The sequence below is a fragment of the Rhododendron vialii genome, chromosome 2a, assembly GCF_030253575.1.
Source record: "Rhododendron vialii isolate Sample 1 chromosome 2a, ASM3025357v1".
Classification (NCBI taxonomy): Eukaryota; Viridiplantae; Streptophyta; class Magnoliopsida; order Ericales; family Ericaceae; genus Rhododendron; species Rhododendron vialii.
In genome coordinates, this window is record NC_080558.1 from 37,982,730 (window position 1) to 38,006,687 (window position 23,958).

Consider the following 23,958-nt stretch of genomic DNA (forward strand, 5'->3'; position numbering starts at 1 on the left):
GAAGTTCATGAACATGAATGACGAGGAGAGAGAAACAGAGAGTGTTTCTTCATTTACGAATAAGCTATTTGGCTTATTTTTTGTCTTTATTTTAATTTTTTGTACATTTGTTAATTTTTTGTCAATTTTTTTAAGATTATTATTCCGTCATGACAAGAGAAATCTAAAAAGTAAAAAAAAATTACTATTGAAATTCAATTTTTTTAATAAAGACGAAAAAATTGGTTTATTGATTTATTTTTGTTTTTATTCAAAAAAAATTGATCGTAATTTTTCACTTTTTAGACTCCTCTCGTCATAACAAAGCAATAATCCTCAAAAAATCGATGATAAGCTAACAAATGCGAAAAAAAAATTGAATAAGTATAAAAAAAAAATAAGGCAAATGACTTATTAAACCGAATTAAGAGGTGACGAGAAGTACCGGGAAAAAGTGCTACATATAACAACACACACAACATCTCATATAGATATGAAGCCCAAACATACTAATTAGGCGTGTAAGCCCCAACATGTATGTGAGAGATTGTATTTATTATTGTGTTTAGATTATTGTATTTCTAACATTTTTGGTACATGAATGAATGTTGAGGAGAGAGAAATAGGTCTGTAGCCAGTTATTGGGTACTCTCTACAATTAAGAGATCGTCATCATACAGTATGGGTCACTCCTTATCTCTCAACCGCTCGACAAAAGTGAATGATAATATTCCTATCTCATGATTTGTCACTACGTGTAATTGATTACGAGCATCACGTAGCTAGGCAATCACATGCACGTGATACCTCGGGAACATTGACTTTTTTTATTTAAAAGTGATTATTTTTTAAAATACTTAAGTAAAAGTAAAAAAAAATTACTTTTCTGATTCATCTCGTTGAGAGGAACCAATAAAATCACAAAAAAAATGACGCAAAATTAATAAATTTAAAAAAAAAATCAAATAAAGAGAAAACCATAACTTTTAAAAAAAAATTAAAAGTACAACTTTATGCAGAATAGTAAAGTAAAAGCAAGGAGGGGTCAAAGTGAGAAGGACAATGAAAGACGACCAAAACGAAGCAGGTTTTGGTTTTCCAATGGAGTAAGTTAACGAAGAAGGTTTTTTTTTTTTTTTTTTTTTTTTTTTTAATTACCCCAAAAAAAAAGTTAACGAAGCGGGTTTTGGTTTTCCAAGGGAGTAAGTTATCCAGCCGGGCCTAGTGAGTGGATGCGCAGTACAAACACAGGGAGTCGTGCTCACGTCAAGGTTTATGCATCACACCTTAACAGCTAATAAGCCACAGTCACACGCGTGCGCACGCGTACACGTACGAGAGCGACAATACAATCATTAGCGATTTTAGCGTGAACATGTCTTCCAAAAACACCCATGGCAATTTGTAGGATATCTTGGAGAGCTCTGACATAAAATTCACTGACAACAGGTATTGGATAACCACATTTCATGCGGTTGAATTCTTGCTCGTGTCAACTCTCTCGCATTCTCGATCAATCAATACTTTTCATGTGCTACCGGGTTGCACATGGGGGGAGTGTTTGATTCCGTCTCACATCACTCAAGCTAAGCCTACTCAAACTTGATTAACATAATCTAGATGGCACTCTCCACATATTGCTATTTGCTTTTAGGTTGAAAGTTGGAACATTTCAAGAAATCTAACACCACCCCCGCCAAAATTAACGAGAGCAAAAATTGACAACACTCGTCTGGAAGATCACTAGAACGAGAACGAAGGAAATTCACATTTAGCTAAGCTAAGCTTTTCTACTCGATAGATGTGAAAATAGACTTTGTATCGTCATGCCTTCGATTTTTACCACTAGATTTTAGTATACGTATTTGTCATGGCTGTGAGAATATATGATTTGCGACAAAAGTTTGCAAGGTTTGTTATACAAAAATTTAAAAAAAAAAAATTAACTTTTACAATTGCTTATAATCCAAAAGATTTGATTTCGACAACACTCTACCAGTTACGGGGAATGATTTGGGAAGGAATTTGCAAGCTGTGGAAACGTAGAGCCGAAAGAGACGAGGCTTGTAAGTAACTGTGGCTATTGTGATCATAAATCTGATCAAACTGCAATTGTTTAATTAATTCTTGAAGTAATATGTGCCCCGAGGACATATGTTTAGTTCTCATTGAAGATGTCCAACTACACCCACTAGTATAGAAAATTGTAGAAGTAATAAATAGTTTTGCTAATATTGAACCAAGAGAAAAGCTTGTTTCCAGGCGAGACCACCAAATTACCCTTTTGCATTTCCCGCTGTGTTATCTTTTCAATTTCCTTCTATTTTTCTAGCCCTTTGGTGTTTCAGAACATGGGTACACCACATCATAAACAAAGATGATAGACAAAAGAGAAAGTAATTAATTGTTTACCCCGTTAAGTAGTATAAGCAAGAAGAAAAGGGGAAAAAAAGAAGCGAAGAGAGGGCTGAAGATGAAAAAAAAAAAGTGCTTAGCATTGTACGGTACACTCTTTATAATAATTACTACAGTATATTCTTGAATGAGTTATTGATGTTTTTATTAATCAATTTTTATTTAAAACTCCCCAAGCAAAATATAAAATAAAATTGTTGGCTTATTGTTTGGTTTAATGTTTTCTGGGTTTTTTTTTTTTTTTTATCAACAGTCTTTTGTGAATCCTTTTCATATTTAATATTAGTCTTTACTCTGTTACTTCTATGTTTTGTTTCATCAAAATGAAATAGTGAAGTTATCATATTGCTCCAAATTTTTTTCTAATGTTTAACAATTAATTTTGCTAAAATTAAGTTTTTCAAGAGCTCATGAAAAACGATGAAAGAAAAAAAAAAACTCATGAAGAACTAAGCAAACAATTACTCGATCGTAAGTTCCATCTTATGTTTTTGATGGTTGGGTACTTCTTAATCTTAATCTTAGTTCCAAATTAAAGTTAAGGGCATTTTCGTCTAAAAATTATAAAGTGTAATCTTTCCAGAAACCCAATTTATTACTTCTGTAAATTCCCATATTAGTGGGTGACTCATTTAATGAAAACTAACATATACCCTTGGGGCACATATTAACAAACCCCCCCTCCCCCTTCTTTAATTTGAACAACAAGCTAATTATATTTCTCTAAACCATACAAAACATTAATTTGGGATTAATGTGTTGTGATCTTCAAAACTTTATTAGTGGTTTTGTCTCCCCTTTTATACCCCAAGTGGTTCAAATTAACTTCAAAGTCAAAGCACGGGGAGACCAAAAAATTATTACTACGTAACTCCTCATGAACCAGAAATAGTTATCTTACATATGAATCAGAAATAGATATCTTACATATGAGAAAATCTTATTTCCGGAGTAGTCATAAATAAGAGTTTACAGCGCTCAATTTCAACCGTCCAAAACACTTTTGAACGGTCGCGATGGACTGCTGTTGTAAACAAGTTGTTTCCGGCTACTCTGAAAATAAGTATTTCTCCTTACATATTCACTGAATCAAATGAGATTTCTTCCCTACTACAAGGGATTTTAAATGATTGTCAGTCATAATCTTCATAATTTAGGCTGAGTTTTTGTTTGTGTGTTTGGTTTGTTTTTTTCTGAATTTTTGTTAGGTATGCACCATATTTTTTGATTGATTATTCATCTTGATGAGAAAAGTTTAAAAGTACTCCCTCCGTTCCAATTTATTTGTCCTTTTTTCACTGTTTGGAACCTTCTACAAAATTGTCTATATGTTTCAATTTATAAATGCAGTATGTATCTTGTTTGATAGATTTCAATTTGTGCTATAATATGATGTTTTCGAAATTATACAAAACATTATAACTTGTGAGATATAGACAATTTTTCGAAGGGCATATATGTCAAAATTGGACAAACAAATTGGGATGGAGGGAGTAAAAATTTAAATTTATGATCAAAAGCAAAAAAACAAGTTCACTAAATATGAAAAAAGGACCAAATAGCTGTATTTTTTTGTCTAAAGTGTCATTTTTTATAAACTTTTTTCAACATCAATCCACATTTTTTTACTTTTCTAATTCTTCTTGTCGAGACGAATGATTAACCCAAAAAATAATGACCAAAACTCAACAAAAAATTGCGAAAAGCAAAAATACCTAAAAATAATTTAAACAAAAAAGTTTACCTTGGATCCCACTGTAACTTTGATAACAAGAAATGTTGCGCCGTGATATGGTTTCCCCACTACTACAAAAAACTAAAAAGAGGCCCAATATAGTTCATAACACTAAATCCATGAAACTGTCCATAAAACAATCTGGATAGTCCAAATTGAACAGTTTCATAAATTCAGTGTCATGGATCCTACGATTTTTGAACTAAAAATATCACATGTTTTATCCGTGATTGTTATTGTCTAATCACAATTTTAAAACCGTGGCGAATCAGGCCGTAATTAAAAGTCTTGACAATCGTTAGCCTCGAAACCATTTTTTTAATAACTTGAAATTCGACTGAATGGACAAACTAATTCGGAAAACAATTTGTCCTTTCCACTCATAGGACAATTTAAAGGCTCAACCATCAAAACTCAAAGTACACAATCAACAGTCCATCAGCAATAATGCCGGCCCCGGTAGGTGGCAAAGGCTCAACCATGAATTGATAACAATGCGAGTAAGAATCTAACATCAAATCCAAAACTACTAGTGCACCTTCGGTATTCATTCGGCTCAACTTTAAGGGACAACCTCTCCCCCTATAGGCCGAAATTTCGTTGATTGTGTCGTCTCATCTGGCTCGAGCCAACTGATCGACCAACATTTTATAGGAGTAAATCGGGAGCTGCCACAAATATCCCACCAAACATGCAAGGCATGATTACATGCAATCAAGTTTTCCACAGTGAACAAACATGTGAATCAGATAGGTCCGGAATCGATTGGAATGCCTCTACAATTGGCAGGTATAAAATAGGATCTGCATTCTACCATATGCTTGAGCACTGTTATTATTGGACCTCAGGAGCAAGAACGAGCGAGAAAAAAGAAAGATGAAAAGTAGAAAAAGGAAATTGAAGCAGCAATAAAACCAACACAGAGCCCCGACAGCACAAGGCGTAGGACTAGAACGCTGTCCGTCTTTCCAGGAATATGGGCGAGGCATCGGAAAGGTTGGATGTCAAGCCGAAGCCAATGAATCAATCACAAGTGCGCAACCGCATCTTTCAACCAACAGTTGTGTCACCATTCGACAATTCATAATCATCTTGTTTGGCGTGTGTTGTAGGACTTGCAGTTGGGGCATTTCTGACCTACGATATGAAACTGCACTTCTGATGTGCTACCACAGTCGTTGCAAAGGATCCAGACCTGTAAGTATGTTGTCGTCAGTAATCCCCATATTGGGATATGAAATGCAGATGCATAAAAGATCAAAAAGAAAAGAAATGCAGATGCATAGCCTCTCTTTTTATTTTATTTTTAATTTCTTCGTGTTTGTTTCACATATTTTGGAAACAAAAACACTAAAATGTTTGAATGCACATTGTTTCATTTCTTTGCCAAAAGAACATTTTGAAGAAAACAAAGCATCTTTTTGGTGTTTCCTCAGATGCGGCCAGCAGGTAGTTGTCAGAAATTTTCCCAAAAACAATTTATCATAGAAATCGTGTTTCCTGGAAACTTACAGAAAGGAAAAGAAAAAAGAAAATGAAACAAAACAAGTTTCCGTATGTGGGTTTACGTGTGTAGGTGTGGAGAGAGAGAGAGAGAGAGAGAGAGAGAGATTTACCATCTTGTTTTGGTAAGGTTCCGGCATGGGTGTAGCCGCAATCTCCACATCAAATTTCTCCCATACCTTCGACATATCACAAACCGACTTGGAGCAGAGAGGACATGCATACCTATTCAAAGCCCGTAAATAAATATGAAGATTTCATCAAACCTAAAAGGTGAAAAGTAAAGCAACATTTGATTTCGTAAGACACTCACTGGTAATGCTCCTGCATCTCCTTCAGGCAGCTCTTGTGAATAGTATGCCCACAGGGCATAACGATCACATCATTTCTCGACTCGAATAGATACTGCACAGCTGTTTTCTGTTAGAAGTTGCTTTAAAGAAAATCTCAAATCCTCGTAGACGAGACTGCCAAATGGATAACGACATATTACCTCAAAGCAAACAGGGCAGTCATGATGCATTGCTCCTTCCACACACGGGTGGCTATTCTTCAAGAGAACAGAGTAGCAGCATCCTGAATATTATAACCACAACATTATTAGCACAACCAATGAAGATTCATTCCTGTTCCCACCCCCTAATATGGGGTTATCGCAAGCAGGAGGAAATTTTAGAAAGGCAGCCATGACTTACGGCATTTATTGCAATGGAAAAAGTTCTCCCGCCCGCCAATCCTGCAACAAAAGCAAAGTTGTCACAAGATGCACGGAAAAACACATCGCACAGAGAGAACTACACAAGGAAAGCAAGACAATAACTATAAGATTGCAAGTTCAGCTGTTTGATTGCAAGTGTACAAAACAATCTCTTAAGTCCTAACCATTTACAATCTTGTGCCAAGGGGAACTTGCCCCGGATAATCATTCTGATATTTAAGGACACATTCTTGGGTAGTACCACTAACATCAAACAAACTTGCAAGAGAGGTGCCTTGAGAATTAGCACCTAGTTACCATATATTCAACTACACTTTTATTTTTCTTCCTTGAGTTGGGAATTTTTCTTTTCCTAGAAGATAACTTTCGTCTGCAAATGAAATTATGGTGATAAAAACACGTGCTAAAATGAGACGAAGAATGATTCATACCTGCATATGCCACATCCATCGCAATGATACTGCTTCTTCAATATCTGCAAAACGGTAAGCAAAATGCTTAGATGAACCTCATCAAATTCATACAAGTCAAAGGAGCAAATGCTAGGTACCACTCCACATGTTTAAATGTGTTAGAGAAATTGTCCAGAAGACATCGCATTTTAGCCTTTTTCCCACTGTTCAGGAAATCAAACAATACCGTCACCGTCTTTCAGCCTATGCGCTGCATTAGACTTTCACCACTCACATAAGGAAATGATGAATAAGAAAAGGAGCATCCACTCACATCGTCATCAAACAGCTTGCAAGTCTCACAGAAGTATCTTCCCATACACACGCCACAACTGATACAGATTTGCCGAACCTAGTTACAGCAACCAGCACAAAGATACAGAACACAGTCAGATATTTTCCCTCAAAATTAATTGCGAACAGATACTCAAATGGATCAATAAAATTCTGAAAACTTTGAAATCCTTTCTATTTCAGAGCCAATAGAAGATTCTGAATCTTTTTCGAAATTCTTGAATACGTAATAGTTTATTCGTCCTATATATTCTCTATGAAACTGGGGTCTAGATCATTTGCCTAATTTAAAACTCAGGTTGCAATGTAGTTTGACATGGAGAAGCTGCAAACCAGACCGAATCATGACTCACCTCTTGTTCAGTGCCACATAGTGAACATATGACCTGAAAAGAAAAGGTAAAAGGTATGTAATAATCTGTACTAAGAAATCCAAGGAACAAAATATAGGGAGGGGGGAGCTGTCAAGGTCCTCAAGGACACAGAAAGAAAGTAAAGCAGTCTGTGAAATGTACAAGGGCTACCTGTTGGACTAGATGGCGTGGAATGTCATGTCTATGCTTTTGATCAACATTGATACCATTCTGCAAACACAAATATCAAGTAGGTCAACATACCTAAATGTCCTCCAACGGCTAATGTCAAACTAGCTATACCAACACAGAAACTATGCAAAACAGCACTACAATGTTCTCATCCCACTGAGCCCTACATCATTGTCACCGAGACCCATTTCCATTGTCAAAAAAAAAAAAAATACAGCTTGCTATTCTGAACACGACTATCCATGGCAGTATCTACTCTTACCAAGTTGGTCAACCAGACTACAAGACTCAACCAAAACCATCAATGAATCATCAACTTTGTGTGCAATAAATGTGCTAAGGGTTCTAGACAAAATAAAGGCAAGAAAATCCTCAGTCATGATATCTGATATAAAGATGACCAATTACTACTCCATTAAGAATTCATCCTTTGCCATTTACACGTCCTAAATATATCGAGAGTAGTCAGCAATTTTATCAAGCGCGGATAGTTAATCCAATAAGAACCAAAGTCACATTAACTGGATTGAGACAGAGCTCTTACTTCCTGAGGCTTTCGTTTTTATTCCTCTAACATCTTATTCAATTTTTTCTCACAATTCACAGTCGACAACTTAGATTTAAGCACAAATTACTTCTGAAAATTCCCCAAACATGGGTTGCTTATACCCTCGCATGGTGATTACCATGTGGCAGGTCGTAGTCAATTATCTTCACAGCAACCAAAAACAACAAAGAAAGAAATGAAAGAAACTTAAGTATACAATCAGAATAAACTAACCTTGGCCTCATTATGACAATGACGACAATCAAAAATCTCATTGCAACACGGAGCTCTAATCTGACATCTTCGTCTGTAATGAGGACACCTGTCCAATGATGCACATAATATTACCAGATTTGCGCAAGGGACAAGTATCAAATGATTAGAAGGAAGCACACAAGGACCATACCCATACTGCATGCGTCCTCGATCCAGAAGTTCTGTGCTGGTTGTTTTTGCATCACAAATTAGTTCTTCCCTCGGCAAACATTCTCTACACGGACCATGAGAGCGCAAGTCAACTGTCTCCATGTTCTGTGCTTCATGGGTCTTTTGTTGGAGGTTTTCAGGCTCAAAGTTAAGTGCCATTAATTCAAAAGACAGCCTAGTAGCCTGTTAGGAGCCTAAAGCACCTGCATTTAGGAACTAGTTAAGAAGGGATTCTAAAAACGTGTGAAGGCATATCAAGTTAACTCCCCATCCAAGCAGGCAAACACCGCATGAAAGCGTTGCTTTCTCGCCTACTGCAGCAGACAATTGAAATCGGCAACAAGATAATCCAACTAAGGTTGAACAGCTCCAATCAGCAAAACTCCAAGAGAAAGATTCATCACAAGATCTACAAGGATCCATATAATAACTAAAAATGCAGCCACTGAGAAACTCCAAAGTCTTCAGATGTGCATAGTAACCTTTGCATGGTTGAGTCTTCAAGAACTTCAAACCCATCTAAATCGGACACCACCAGTGGACCCCCAAACCTATGGTAAAACCAGTAGCAATATCAAATGTGTTCTGAATGATACATATTCAGGGGGAAAGAGCGCACGAGATTGCAGAGATGAGTTAAGCTGATTGTCCATCAACGACACGCCTACCTCAATCTGAGATTCTGCACCGTGAAATCTTCAACAAGTATAACTTACCCAGTAAGTACATCATTGAGGCTCCATGGGCTTCTCTTCAGTCAGAAGATTCTAGCTCATTCAACATCGAAGCCTGCTTGGCTGCAAGTAAAGACATCTGAACAAATCTAGGGTTCTCGAGTTTTAAAATAGGAAATCCTTGCCTAGGGTGAAGTTTGTCTATGATAACAAGGACTTCAAGGAGTTTAAAATATAAAGAGAAGAAAGAATTTGAGAAAACGTGCCCATGAGTCTGTTCAAGTTTTCGAGTTCCATTTCCTAAACTTCTGCCACTGCTATTGATGCAACAACTCTGAAAGACACGTATAGTCCACATGCATGGTGTCCATATTTACGGGTTCAAATGATATATGGCTTGAGTAGCAGGAAGATGAAAAGAAGATTGGACAAAGGAAAAACCATATGTTAAAAAGAGTCATAGTTGGTAGCTTAGGTTAGATCTTTACTCAACTGAAAAACAAAAGTTTACAGAAGCAGACAACGAGGAATGTTTGAGAGCCTGAATCGCCTCTCTTACAGCTTGGGTCTGAAACGTCACCTGGGTCTCCACGAGACGTCAGGCTGCACCTGCACTTGTCTCTGCTTCAAGAAGGGAGATACGGAATCCTGTGGATTCACTGTTCTTCTGTGGAGGTGGTAAGATGCCGAAATGACAGTCCGTTAATAATCATATGAAGCGGCATTTTCAACAAGTGTTAGTTTGACCCTCAGACTTCAAATGGCATACACTTTTAGAACTGATTTGCCAAAAGTGTTGAAAGGCATCTTGAAAAAAATCCTTCCCTTCTTCTGGATAGAGGCGTCCTGCTCATCCTCCAGTTTAGATGGCCTAACCATAGGAAAAATTTGAACCCTAAAGAAACCACCTAAACATAATTGGTCAAGTTATGCATCCTTCCATCTGAAGGGACTTTGACACGACTTATGTTGGTTGCAATACACAATCAACAGCATTGTTCGTAGAGAGGTGGAATGTCTCAAGTAAAAGTCCATCTAAATCTAGAGAAGTTCCATCTGTTCCTCTAAGGTAGAAAAGATAATATAGCTTTTTTGGGGTGCTTCGGAAGGAGATATTATAGGCAATAAATTGTGTTCTAACGTAGTCCCAAACCTTGACCAAAATGATTGCTTTCATCCATGAAGTTGTAGCACAAATTATTGAACATATGGGAAATGTAACTAAAAAAATCAGTGAATCAGTTTATCTTCCCCCAATTCTTTATTCAATCTCTCTTGCCTTACAAGAAACATAACTAAACTATTGAATTAGTTGAGCTTCTCCCACTTCTATATTCACGCTCTCTTGCTTTTGTCAGCGGTATTTTTCCCCATTTGAAATGAGAAATAACAACAGAAACGACTCATCATCTGGCAAGAATTCTGACCTGAGACTAAGAGTAAGAATACATAATCCTTTAGTCTCAATACCCAATACATGACTTGCTAACAGCACACAACTATCCAATGAACCAGTACTCAAGCACACCAAAATCTCAAGTTCAACAGCTTCACACGTAAGAAGTGTCGAGCTATCCTCAACCAGCCAACAGAAGTTAGCAAGACTATTCCTGTTGAACCCCTTAAAGCCATGGAGCATCTGTAAAAGGCTTCACATTCTCTTTCAAATTAAAATGCCAAAAAAACACAAGAAGATCATCCTAGTTCCTGAATCGGCAGTACCAGAAATTTCAGTCCTTTTTCGTTTTCGTGCAAGTTCAAGGAACTAAAAGGCCTATTCTCTTGTAGATCTCTTCTAGATATCTATATTCAAAATCTACAAGTCTCAGAAGGACTTCAGGATCCGCGGTAAAAAAAAAAACTAATAATACCTCCATCTCTGCCATTTTAGGCAATTACAAATTCTCAGAGACAACCCTAATTCCTCAATCGGCTTTAACAAAACTTTCCGTAACACTACATGGTATAGACCTATCGCACCCATAAGCATATATAGTTTAACAAGACAAAGGCAGTACCCGATGGTCCCAACTTGAACATAACTCTAGACAAAGAATACCAAAAACAATAGAGTCGCACCAGATGGAAACAGCAAAAATTCATGCAAAGTTATCAAATCAAGCACTTACAGTCTTCCATGAAATTAAATCTGACAGAACAAGAGGGCCAACAGCAAACCCTATTTGACACTAGTATACATATCAAACAGACGAGACACACAACAAAATCATCAACACAAAAAACACACCAAATCAAGAGAATATTAAACAATTACGAATTAGAACAATTCATATACGGCCACAATTTCATATAAGGCATCCTAATCTTACTTAAAAGGGGAACCTACACAAGTACAAGCTAAAACCTAGACCGCAAGAGAAGATACCAAGACAAAATTACGAAAACCTAATTCTAAAATACGCGAAAAAGAATGGGAAAACCTAATCATACATCCGTTTCTCTGAAACATAGAAAAGATAAAATATGTAATTCCTTCAAAAAACCTAAAACCTAAACCATACAACCAATGTTCTAAAAGTCGCTAGGCGTTAGTCGGGCAGAACAGGGGCTCCTGGTGCCTAGAGGCCCACTAATCGGCTGACTCATTCAGTAGGCGGCCAACTAGTCGGACCATAGGACGATTTTAATCTAGGCGTTGGACCCTGCCAAGCGTGGGGCTGCCTAGACTGATTGAACAGTGCTTACAACAGGCATTTTTTTATCCCTTCGACAAACTCTTAACAGATATCAAATACTACAACTCAACACCAAGCTTGATTGACAAAAACACCGTGAGAAGAGCAAAAAAAGAAAAATCAAACCTCCATTTGGGCTCGTATCTCAAGATTTTTCGTCAACCAAAGTTTAACGGACCCTAATTACGCGCACAAAAGTGAACTACTTGTTATGCTGTGATTCCTACCTTAAATTCAACCGGAAATCTACGAAACACAATGTGCGATGGAAAAGTAACACAGCAAATCAACGAAGAAAACAGATTAGCGATGAGAAATTTCTGATACTCAAACAAAACGAACTTTCGATTTCTCGTCGCCGGCTGATCGAAGCTCCGGTGCGAATTCGCCGACACGGCGTTGAACCTTGTGCGCGTGGATTTTTCTTAGAGAGAGAAAGTGGTGGTAATAGTTTTAGAGAGAGAGACACGGCAAGGTGGGATGTGAGAGAAAGGCTTTGGATGGGATGGGGCTTTTTATAGTCCCCACTCCCCGCCGGTCAAATCTGGCTCTTCGAGAGACTTATCTTTTTTTTTTTTTTTTTTTGATCAGTCGGGAGACTTATCTTTTGAAGGCGACAAAATGAAAGCGGCCGGGTCGTCCACCGTGAATGTACGTTAATACCCTCGAGCCGAGTGAAATATCACAAGCAAGTAGTTGAATGAAAAAGAGTCTCAGCGATGCTGAAACAAAAATGATATTCACACAATAATTCAAAATTAAACTGTGTTAATGCACAAAACGATATCATTTTAGAGTTTCTTCATCAATTTTTTGAGTACTAAAATCAATTTTCATTTCCATACTGAAAATGTACATATGTCATGTGAGCCCATTTTAGAGTTTCAAAAAAATAATTCAAATTTTACAAATTTCTAAATAATTTTTTGAGCAAATTGCAAAAAAAATCATCTCAATTGAATATTTATAAGTGATTAATCTAATCTTTAAAGTTTCATTTAGAATTTATAATCCAAATTCCAAATGAAAAATTTTAAAATTGGATAAATCAGTTTCATGTATTTAATTGAGCAAAATTTTCTGAAGGCCATTCAAAATATTGTTTTAAGATTATTAATGAATGACATGGATCACTCGTGTGTGACCTAAAAGTATGCCATGCATGGCATGTGCATTTTTCGTACCCGTAGCATTTGTTGAAAGAAAAAAAAAAAAAAAAGCTTTGATTTCCTACAAAAGTGCCCAAGCAAATGCCGTCAAAAAAAATGGGCCTACAAAAATGTTGAACCCGCACTTCTAAACATGTAATTGAGAGATAGATTAAAAAATTAGAATAATAATTGAAGAAAAAATTTATGAAGTATTTAAAGATTAGTCCTCCAACCAAGTATGGGTTATGTTTTCATTATGTCCACTTTTCTCTTACCCTATTATACCACAAAACCTTTCCCAACAAGCACCTCATTTTCCTTATGTCGACTCAAATTCGATATAAATGATTTATACGCTCTAAAATAACATAGGGCACAACTCAATAGGGTATGACTCCAATAGTTTACGTTTTTTTATATTTTTCTTGTGTGTGTATATATATACTAATTTTTAAAATTACGAATTAACCCAAAACAAATTATATTTTTGATTCCATCATTGAAACGAATCATTTGAAACAAATTATTTAAATATTTAACTCGTTCACAACCCTAGACACTTATCTTTAAACAAGAGAGATCATGGAAGTTCGCATGGACATGAGTCCTACGCGAACTTCTCACTTACCCATTGTTACACGATGAAGAAGTTTTTGGGTGTCGAACAAGTACCAAACACGCGGTATCTCTATTGACGATCTCAACCATCCAAACATATTTTGAATGATCTGATTTTTAGGGTGAAGAAAAGAAAGGGAGAGAAAGTGGTTAGGTAAGGAAAGAAAGAGGAAATAGTAAATTTAAACCGTTTAAAAACACGTTTGGAATGGCGGACACGTATTGCAACCAAAAATTTCTCCACATGACGGGGTCTCTGACAAATTGCAGGACACAAGGGCGGCTGAAGCGTACCGTCGCGTGACGTGGACAGATCCCCATACCTAGTCATTTCCTTTCGGAACCCGAGAGGGGACACACAAGAAAAACAAGTACGATCTTGACACGTGTTACGTTGTTGTTTTTGTATCCGGCACGTGTCCACATCACAACCGACCATTAATGATGGGCTTAGCCATTAATCAAGGAGCTGACGTGGATGGATTAGGATCGCGTTTAATCAAAGAGATACCACCAGCTAGGTTAATCCCCCACGTTATCCATATAGTGTGCTTGTTAAAGTGAATCCTGATAGGGATGGCAACTTGTTCCTTCTTTCTTTTTTTTGCCATATTTTATAGTTAGCGGAAGTTAACAAGAAGTTAGTCAATGAGGAGGCTCAAAGCCCGCTTCGTAAAGCAAAATTTTTTTTTATTTTTTAAGAAGATAATTTCAAGCTCAAAAATTATGAGTTTATTAAAATTTAAAAATATGCAATATGAATCTTATTTGAAAAATCTCATCTAAATCTTTTATACAGTGAAAAAAATTTGAAAATTTATTTTTCATTTATATTATTTTTTAGTTTGAAAATGTGAAATAAACTGCTTATTTTTTAAGAAGGTTTCTGAAACAAGACCTCAGAGGCTATCCATAACCCTAAAATCCAAAACTCTGCCCTCCGTGGGACTCGAACCTTGAGCTCTACGAGAGAGAAACATGAACAAACAATCTCACCAAATATGATTTCTCGCAATTTGTTCCATTCTTCATGGATATTTGTCCCCAATAATTGCGGTTATATATGGGCGGTAGGGATGTACACCTGCCCGGAATGCGATCACACGATTTTTATAATAAGGGTTTTGAATTGGTGTTTAAGCCTACGAAATTGGGTTGGGTTGAGTTTTTAAAAACATTAAACAAATGAGATGGGCTTTGGATTATCTTCTGACTTGTTTCTTTCAGGCTCTTTCCACTAATTTATGGTGTGTTTTACAAACTAAAATAAGTAGTTTTTATTTTTTGAATTAAAGATGATGTGTTGTGAGAGAATAATATGTCTCGTATAGCAAAAAATAAGTATTTAAAAAATAATAATTTTAGCGGGACGGAGCCTGCTAGTATGTTTATTTAGTGTACTAGTGACTGAAAATACTAAAAACAAAAGATATCTATAGATGCTATTGATCTAGTTTGTAGAATACGGAAGAAAAAGTTTATTAGGAGGTGATTTAGTTTTAAAAACAATTTCATAAGAGAAATTGCATAATATTATTTACCACGTTTAACATACACTCTGAAAAGAGATCGATGTCAAATGCCAAATGGTATTCATATTGCACATTCAGTCAGGCCGGTTTGACTATAATTTTTTATGTAAAAAAATTTCTCTTCAAGACAAATTAATAATTCAAAAATATTTGTGACGCAATACGAACAAAAGTTCAAAAATGAGCTAAAATAAATGAGTTAGTCCAATTAATTAATGCTCCCTTAGATGAAGCATAAAATTGCATATTTTCACCACTTTAATTGTGGTTCACTTTTCGTACTACCATGTGTGAAATTTGAGCAAAAGTGATCACCATCTATCTAGTATTATACAGTGTTAGTTCAATTTCGGCGAAAATTGCAAGTTTGGGCATTTGGAAATGACCAACTTGCCCTTTTTGTTAGATCGGCGGAATAGAGGCTACTATTTGAATGCATAAGGTTGTAATACATCACTGGAATGATATATAAAATATTATCGCGTCATTATAAATTGTAAGTCTTAAAATTTTGGAATGCGTCAGTACTAGAATCAGAGTAAACTATATCTATATATTGTCACTTTGTTTTGTGTAGTAAGCATTTCACAGAAAGATCTCTCCATTCAATTTTTCAAAATAAGAACCCGGCCGGAGTCACCATCACTTGTGTGAGGGAAGAAGAAGATACCAAATTGAGAAAAGAATAAAGGAAAAAGCTAGCCAATCAACACTAATGCCATTTAACCCTAAAATCCCAATGCATAAATAAAGAAAAGAAACAATTTTAGTAATACAACTTAAATAACTTATTTGGTATTCAAGGAGTACCGATTGGTACATGTTTCAAATAAGTGCAAACCATTATTTAGAAAAATCCAAACATAAACAAACACAACTTAATGCAATAACAAAACAGGGATATATAGCAAGGCTTCCATGGGAGGATGCATGGGAGGCTAAGTATTGATGTTGCAGATTTTGGTGGAGCAGTTATCCAAGCACCTCTCCTGTTTTTTCTCATCTGCAAAGATTTGAACACAAAAATTAATGTAAAGATGCCAATTTGTTTAGAGGCAGAGAAAAGCATGGATCTCCAAGGGCAAATTAGGAAATTCATTGCGCACGGGTTACAAAGATGGCTACATTCCATATATACACGCTACTATAAAAAGTCATGTGAAGACCGATTGGATTTGTGAAGCTTGATTTGGTTTTAGTTTGCCATTTCGCAGACCATGTCGGGATTTGACCTAGAAATATATATAAGTGTGTGTGTGTACGTAGTAGCTGGTGTATGCTGTAACTTGTACTCTTCTTCATTTGATACACACTAAAAACTAGAGTGAATCGCGGATGTGCGCGATTGTTATTTGGTTTGACTATTTTACCCCTTTTTTCTTCTGCATCAAAATTACTTCTCAAATCTAGGATCAAAACACAATTATAAGCTTTTCTGTGTCACAATTGTAAGCTACTATTATTTCCAATTTCCAAAACTTCGAACAACTCTAGGGTTTATGCCGGGCGAATTATGCATGTCAATCCCCCGGATTATTCGACAAGATTAGGTTCGTTGATCTTTCTTTAAGATGAATCTGGCCGTATTTGCAGTTAAGAAGCCATTAATTACAAGACTAATTTTTCATTTAATAAGGTGGTTGAAATCAGAGGCTCCTAATTGATTAGAAAGGAGTCACATTTTGTACTTTTCTTTCACTTCTTGTTGAAAAGGTAAAGAACACACCTATCTTTCAACTCAAAATGTCCAGATTTTTTGAATCTTGTAGCTACTAGACACCGTTCTCATTTTTCCAAGGTTCTTATTTTTTAAGTACTTATTTTTCACTTTACGATACATGTTATTCTTTCACAATATATCACCTTTAATTTAAAAAATAAAGTAGTACTTAGTTTTTTTCAAACAAGTACTTATTTTTCTTAGCGAAACGGGGATCCAAATGTTATTATGGATGTAAATAATTTGAAATATAAATTTTTCCTTACAAATTTCTTTGAAGGACTTATATGTGGTATATATAAAATGGAAAAGTAATAACAAAAGTGGCTAGTACTATTTATTGAAGCAATAATTCCGCACCCTTATCGGTATGGGCCTCCCTTCAATGATTTGTCTCTCATAGTATGCCATTATTGATTTGTTTGTTGATTCAAAAAAAAATTCCCAAGGGAAAAAAAAAAAAAAAAAAACCAATAAACAAATCAAGGACACTGTACCTTTCACGTTCTGAGAACTTCTGTGCATATTTTTTTAATTTTTTTATTTGGAAAAATTATATATGAATACGACTTTAATCTATTTAGGTGCTCTATACAGGTCCACAACGCCCGATTGTTAACTTCATGGCTCCGAAAATAACAGAAGTGCTCGCACGCTGACCCGGTCACCCGATTACACAAAAAAAACACTCTTTCAAATGCAGCCACAACTATTCGGTTTCTGGGGAAGGGGTCTGTGTTGTGCCCAAGGGCAAGGGTCCTGTCCAGTCCCCATTACAATCAGTTTGGACCCATTTGTGGGCTCGGGAAGGGCCCATAATAATGATCGGAATTGTTCACTTTTAGAACTCGTCGAGAATGTTGGCCACGCTAAAAATCACGTTGATCAGATATCGTTTGATATGATTTCGAAATGCATTTATCTCCGGATAATTGTGTCAAATGAGTTGCAATCCAGTGTAGCACTTTTTTTCCCAAACTAAATGCATTTCGAAATCATATCAAATGATATCCGATCAACATAATTTTTTACGTAATAAATGTTCTCGATGAGCTCTAAAATGTGAACGGTTCCGATCATTGTTGTGGGCTCGAAAAAGACCCACGAATAATCCAAATTGGACCAAACTGGTTGGAATGGGACTGGACAGGACCTTTGCCCTGTGCCCAGGGGTTTCCCACGCGGGCTGCACGGCCAATATTGGATTCACTTTGAGCCCAGCTATTTGGTAGTAATTTTTTCTCCTCAAAGAGGTGATCCATAAAACATTTCAATCTCATCGGACATATGTAGCCAAACGATCGAAGCACATTTCCCAAAACAAAATTGTTTCGATCACATAGTCGCTGATGCCGATCAACTTAAAAGTATTACATGGGTCACCTGCTCGATGATACGAAAAAATGAACGAACTCAAATCAAATAACCAAGTCCAAGATGAGCCTGATATAGCCCAGTGTCTCGTGGCTAATGCAGTCAGTCTAGACCACATTTTTGTGATGGAAACGAAATGAAACGTACTATTTTTAGAACATGAGTATGGAGTTTAGAGTGTTTGAGAATCGAGGATATATCTTCAACTGGGACTGAAACCAAACCTCATCTAGAAACATGCATGAAAATTTTCCTTTTTTTTGGGCAACAAAATTTTATTAATAACGAAAATTTTCCTATTTGACAAGTAAGAAAATTTCAACTTCCAAATGGGGTGACAAGAGCCATGCACCACATTATGCACTTCAAATTTTGGAAAAAATGAGTTAAAATCATACAAAAAGATGAAATGTAAACTACACATCGAAACCAATTGACCACTTTGTATGCACGTTCATTCTAGGAGTACTCCTAAACAAAATTCATAAGTGGAAACACAATATACTCTCCCGTCCCTAAATAAATGTCTGATGCGCAAACTTAACCCTTTAAAAAGATGTATTTTTTCGTAAAAGAAATCGAATTTTTTTTCCACAAATCAGTAGATATCAATGAATTTTTTTTTAAGTTGCGAAAAAAATTTAATATTTTGAAAGAAAAAATACATCTTTTTAAAAGCCTGGATTTGCGCGCCGAACATTTATTCAGGAATAGAAGGAGTAGGACACGGGGAACTACAGAGACGTAGTGCACTGTCCGAGCCATCCATCTCTACAACACTTTTGAACAGTTAGGACTTAGGAAAGTGTGTAGTACTACTGCGCCCCCACACTACAGGTTTCCGTTTCATATACTATATGTGTGTGTGTATGCATATATGTTAGTCGTATACTATATAGCTATACATATATAGAGCGAGACATGCATGGATGAGAGATGATTGAGAGTACCACATACCAGAGCTATATCTGCTGACACATTGCTGCAATGAGCAACCAAGCTGGCAGTAGTACCGGTTATTATCAGAGCCAGAGGCAGGGTTAGCAAAGCAGCTACCCACACACTGGAAATAGCAAGGCAGCCTCTCATTCGGGTTTGTCCCGGTCTGGAGAATGCACTCGTTGTAGCACCCTCCCCAGCACGCGTACCCCGTTCTGATCACTTCCGTCGGCTGCGCTATCCCCCCTATCCCGTCCTGTGATAACACCAACACCCCAACGAGAACAACGAGAACTGCCCAGTACCCCATTTTCCTCCTTTCGAACTTCTCTCTGGGTTTTTTTCTGGGTGGTCAATTTTGATTTGGGGTGATTTGATTTCTACAGGCATGGATTTATAGGGTGTGGAGAACCTAATCTTGGGGCTCATTAATGGAGGAACTGTGCTAGCTGAGGGGGTGAGGTGGGGTTTGATAATTAATGAATGTGATTAGGAGGATATATGGTTACTAACATTAATTACTAATTAATCTTATTTTATTTTATTTTATTTTTTCCGCCAGACAGCGAAATATTACTCCCTCCGTCCCAAATTGTTATGTCTGTTTTCTTTTTGGGTCTATCTCAAAAAACTGTCTGTATTTTACAATTTATAATATTTTTTTATGATTTCAAAATCTTTGTTAAACAAAATTAATTGAGATCTACCAAATAAAATCCATATTCAATATAAAAAATACTACAAATAAAGATATAGACAATTTTTCCAAAAAGGAAACAAGCACAACAATTTAAGACGGAGGGAGTAGTATGTTAGTTAAGTTAGATTATTATAAAGGGTTCCATCAGCTTGAACCCATAACCTCCCAGCACCTATGTCACACAACCAATTGAGCTAGAAGCCCCGATCAATTTTGTTTTATTAATCCACCCTCCTTTTTATGTAAAGAGGTAGGAGAATTACATTTGAAGAATTATGATAACCGGACATTTCATCAATCATGTGAGATTTATAATAACTTAGTCAAATCCAATACATAATCCAAGAAAGTACGCCATACGAGAAAGAAAATAAACTAGTAATAGTGAAAAACTCCTATAAAGAAGAACTAATAATCAATTCGGCAAGAGTTGACTCGGTAACATCTTGGTAGAGATTGACTCGGTAACTAGACTAGTTCTAGTTGGTTTGAATCAATAAATTTCTTCTTTATCAAAGAGGTTTAACTAACAAGTACTACTGCATTTATGAAATCCAAACTACCACATTTTACAAATTAACTTACCTTAACCATACGTGTGGCAACTGAGTTGTCCTTGTAACATTGTTTTGAGGATTTCAGTTTGATTAGCTACCCAGATTTTATATATATTACTAGAAAATGGAATCTTCTTCGGTCTTTAATTTGAATTAAATGAGACGTGACGATTTGAATTTGAATCGTTTATTGTCGCGATTAAGTGATTCGGATTTGCTCAGATAACTCTTACAGGTAAGATTATCGTTTTCGTTTTTTGTTCTTGTTTATGTTTTTTTGTTCTTGTTTTGTTGTTTTTGGGCCTATAAGCTACGCAATTTGTTTTCGATTTGTATCAAAATAACTTGCGTTTTCTTTCCGGTCAAAAAAAAAAAATTTCTTTTTGGGGAGTTAATAATTAACCATTGTACTTAAAAAAAAAAAAAACTAGTGTATATAGAACTTAGATTTCTGAATGGAAGAAAAAACGTAGAGCAATTTAAGAAAATTTAGCTGCTAAAGAGGCTTTTGTCCCTACATATATATATCCTTCTCTTGTAACCAGGGGTGGTAGTTCAAGCGACTAAGGCAGACGGGTTAAAAAACAACCTTCCTTTTTCACCGGTCCTAAATTGAGTTGATTTAGAACCAGATGGTTGGGCTGTGGGGGTATTGTTTGTTGCGGGCTTATATTTTGCCCACACGGGTCGAATTGTGGCGTTTGGGGTCTGCTACGCTTTAGTCTAAAAAAATAGAGTTACGCCTTTACCATTATCTGTGAGTTTTGGTAAAATGGTAAGCACTTGATCCTAACAATTGGTATCAGAGTCAAGGTGGAGGGGATTTCCCTCATGTCCTCTTGAATTTCAGTGGGGTTCTGGTGACGGATCCCTCATCGTGGTGATGGACATATGTTTTCCTCTCCAACCGGATCAGCCTATGGCTCAAAATCCAGATATTTCAAGGGAGTTTTTTTTTATAAGGCAAAAGGAAATTTTATAATCTCTAAAATTGTTACAAATATTAAAGGAACTTAGGTTGACGGCATTAGACTTCTAAATCTAAGAACAAAAAATTCCTAAATCTAGTGGTAATTCTGTGCCCCAAGACCCAAGACTTAATCCCTTAATTGGCAATAAGTCAACCAATTGGAGCACTCATTGAGACAAACCTCACACCTCTAAAACGCCGTAAAGCCTAGATAAAACAATTAAAACAATTGGGACGCAGCCCAAACACCCATATTCCAAGAAAGGTCAACTACGCTGGTCGCCTCAACCTACCTTTAACCGAGCAAAATATACATATAATATGTAAGTAGTATTTATGTATATCCTCTAGTAATGGTGTGGTTGAAAAGGCCTAGGTCGTTCTACTGCTCCCTTTGTCGTAGAGTTTGGTGTGGTTGTAAAGGCCTATCGGTCATTCTACTTGCTCCGGTCCTTTGTCTTAAAGTTTGGCATTAATGTTCTCGTTTAGTAAATGAGGAAGGAAAAATGTTTATCCAAAAATAATGAGGAAGGAAAATAATTTTTAATCTATTTATTCTTATAAATGTATTAATATTTTTGTCTTTTTTGGTTTAAAATTATGCACAGTGTATTTTCAAAGCGCGATAAAAAAAAAATTTATTCTAGAACCACATCCAAACACACACCCACACATACAAGTGTGTGGGCCCCACACACTTGTGTGTGTGGGTGTGTATATGGGCGTGTGTTTTGGGTGCGGAGGTATAATTACTCAAAAAAAATTCGATGTGTATTTATGAAAAGGGAAATTTTTATAAATGGTCCCTCTAGTTTGCATGAATTTTTATTTTCGTCCCTTTAGTATCAATTGTGTTACTTTTAGTCCTATAATTTGCATTCTGTCTCAATTTCGTCCCTCTCGCTTATGGCGTTAATGAAACAAACGGAATTGGAGGACAAAATTGTCATTTCTCCTCACAGAGGGACTAAATTGAGATTTCATGTAAACTAGAGGGACTATTTCTATAATTTTGTTTTTGTAAATAAATTTAGGGCGCCGCTATTCGCAGCCCTCTATTTACTCCCGTAGCCCACTAAATTTCGGTAAATGATTGTTGAAAATCATAAATAACATTTCGGTAAATTGCTGTTGAAAACAAGATTATATTTCGGTAACTATATGTCGAAAATATGTTCAACTTTCGGTAAACAACTGCCGAATATGCATTTTCGGTAAACATCTGTTGAAAAAAATATTATATTTCGGTAATTGGACGCTGAAAATATATCTCAATTTCAGTAACTAACTGTCGAGTATAATTGGAAATTTTTAACGGGCTATGGGAGTAAATAGAGGGCTGCGAATAGCAGCGCCCTAAATTTAAAATACATCATATATAATATATTTCTCATCTCATTTTATATTGAATAATAAAAAATATGTTGAAATTTTGTAAAGTTTTAATTATATACATCATAAAAAATATGAGAAAATTCAAAAAACAACCCTTATGATAATTATCTTGGTCTTGTATTTTTTTTTCAATTGAATTTTCACTATCGTTATTTTTTTTGTCACATGATTAAAAAGAAAAAGTTGTTCAGTAGTATTTAGAAATCTTGTAATTGTGTTTAATTAAGCAATGAAACACTATTAAATATTAAGAGATCAAATACATTAAAAAAAGGGTATAAGTGTATTTATTTTGTGACTTACTCATAAGATCACTCATATAACAAATAAACACGGATTTTAAACATTTTTTTTATTGGGTGAAAAAATAAGAAGATTATAAGAACATGATACAAAGACATTAGCTAAGAGGTTGATTTGTGCATTTTCTAATATTTTTGTAATATGTAATGAAATATAAATTTTTCAATATAGTTTGATTACCCAATAAAAAATAATTCAGTTGTCAAATACATTACTTATGGTCTTTTTTATTTTATTTGCAAAAAACGAAAGTAAAATGTAAAATTTTAAAAATAATCCCTCTGGTTTGCATAAAATTTCAATTTGGTCCCTCTGTGAGAGAAAATGACAATTTTGCCCTTCAATTCAGTTTGTTTCATGGACGGCGTCAGGGAGAAGGGCGAAATTGAGATGGAATGAAAACTACAGGGTTAAAATTGATACAATTAATAGTAGAGGGACGAAAATGAGAACTCGTGCAAACTAGAGGGACCATTTTTAAAAATTTCCTTTATGAAAAATATATAGAGTGCAGAAATTATTTTTCAATGAAGAATATCATGTGCTACTTCAATTCTATGCGTTATTCTAGTTAAAATGGTCATATATCACAGCTCTCAAGATATTCGGGAACGCCAACCCGGCCCTACCGTAAGAAAGTGATGAGATGTAGCATTGCGACAGTCCTGCCACCTAATTTTGCAGGATTCATTTTACATGTAAGAGAAATTTCTTT

At 35.8% G+C, this 23,958-nt stretch overlaps 2 protein-coding genes and 1 long non-coding RNA gene across 5 annotated transcripts; 1 reads left to right on the plus strand and 2 right to left on the minus strand.

Annotated features, from left to right (window-relative positions):
* Positions 1-5,181: 5,181 nt before the first annotated feature.
* On the minus strand, positions 5,182-12,477 carry LOC131315576 (probable E3 ubiquitin-protein ligase RZFP34). Of its 3 annotated transcripts, XM_058344715.1 has the most exons (13): positions 9,283-10,411; positions 9,097-9,165; positions 8,595-8,817; positions 8,423-8,510; positions 7,621-7,680; positions 7,450-7,482; positions 7,077-7,154; positions 6,782-6,825; positions 6,328-6,368; positions 6,126-6,208; positions 5,946-6,037; positions 5,746-5,857; positions 5,182-5,324 (listed from the first exon to the last, which is right to left on the minus strand). In XM_058344715.1, the coding sequence occupies exons 3-13, from the start codon at positions 8,771-8,773 to the stop codon at positions 5,217-5,219; spliced, it is 918 nt and encodes a 305-aa protein (XP_058200698.1). In that variant the 5' UTR covers positions 8,774-8,817; positions 9,097-9,165; positions 9,283-10,411; the 3' UTR covers positions 5,182-5,216. The 3 variants fall into 3 exon arrangements, with proteins under 3 accessions (XP_058200698.1, XP_058200699.1, XP_058200697.1); XM_058344716.1 differs by lacking the exons at positions 9,097-9,165; positions 9,283-10,411 and adding an exon at positions 12,327-12,477; XM_058344714.1 differs by having other exon boundaries at positions 8,595-9,165.
* Positions 10,172-10,461, plus strand: LOC131315577 (uncharacterized). Its single transcript, XR_009196822.1, has 2 exons — positions 10,172-10,311; positions 10,410-10,461. It is a non-coding gene; the product is annotated as an uncharacterized LOC131315577 (long non-coding RNA).
* A 3,529-nt stretch (positions 12,478-16,006) lies between the features above and the next one.
* On the minus strand, positions 16,007-19,760 carry LOC131315578 (uncharacterized). Its single transcript, XM_058344717.1, has 2 exons — positions 19,337-19,760; positions 16,007-16,288 (listed from the first exon to the last, which is right to left on the minus strand). The coding sequence occupies exons 1-2, from the start codon at positions 19,626-19,628 to the stop codon at positions 16,224-16,226; spliced, it is 357 nt and encodes a 118-aa protein (XP_058200700.1). The 5' UTR covers positions 19,629-19,760; the 3' UTR covers positions 16,007-16,223.
* Between the last annotated feature and the right edge of the window lie 4,198 nt (positions 19,761-23,958).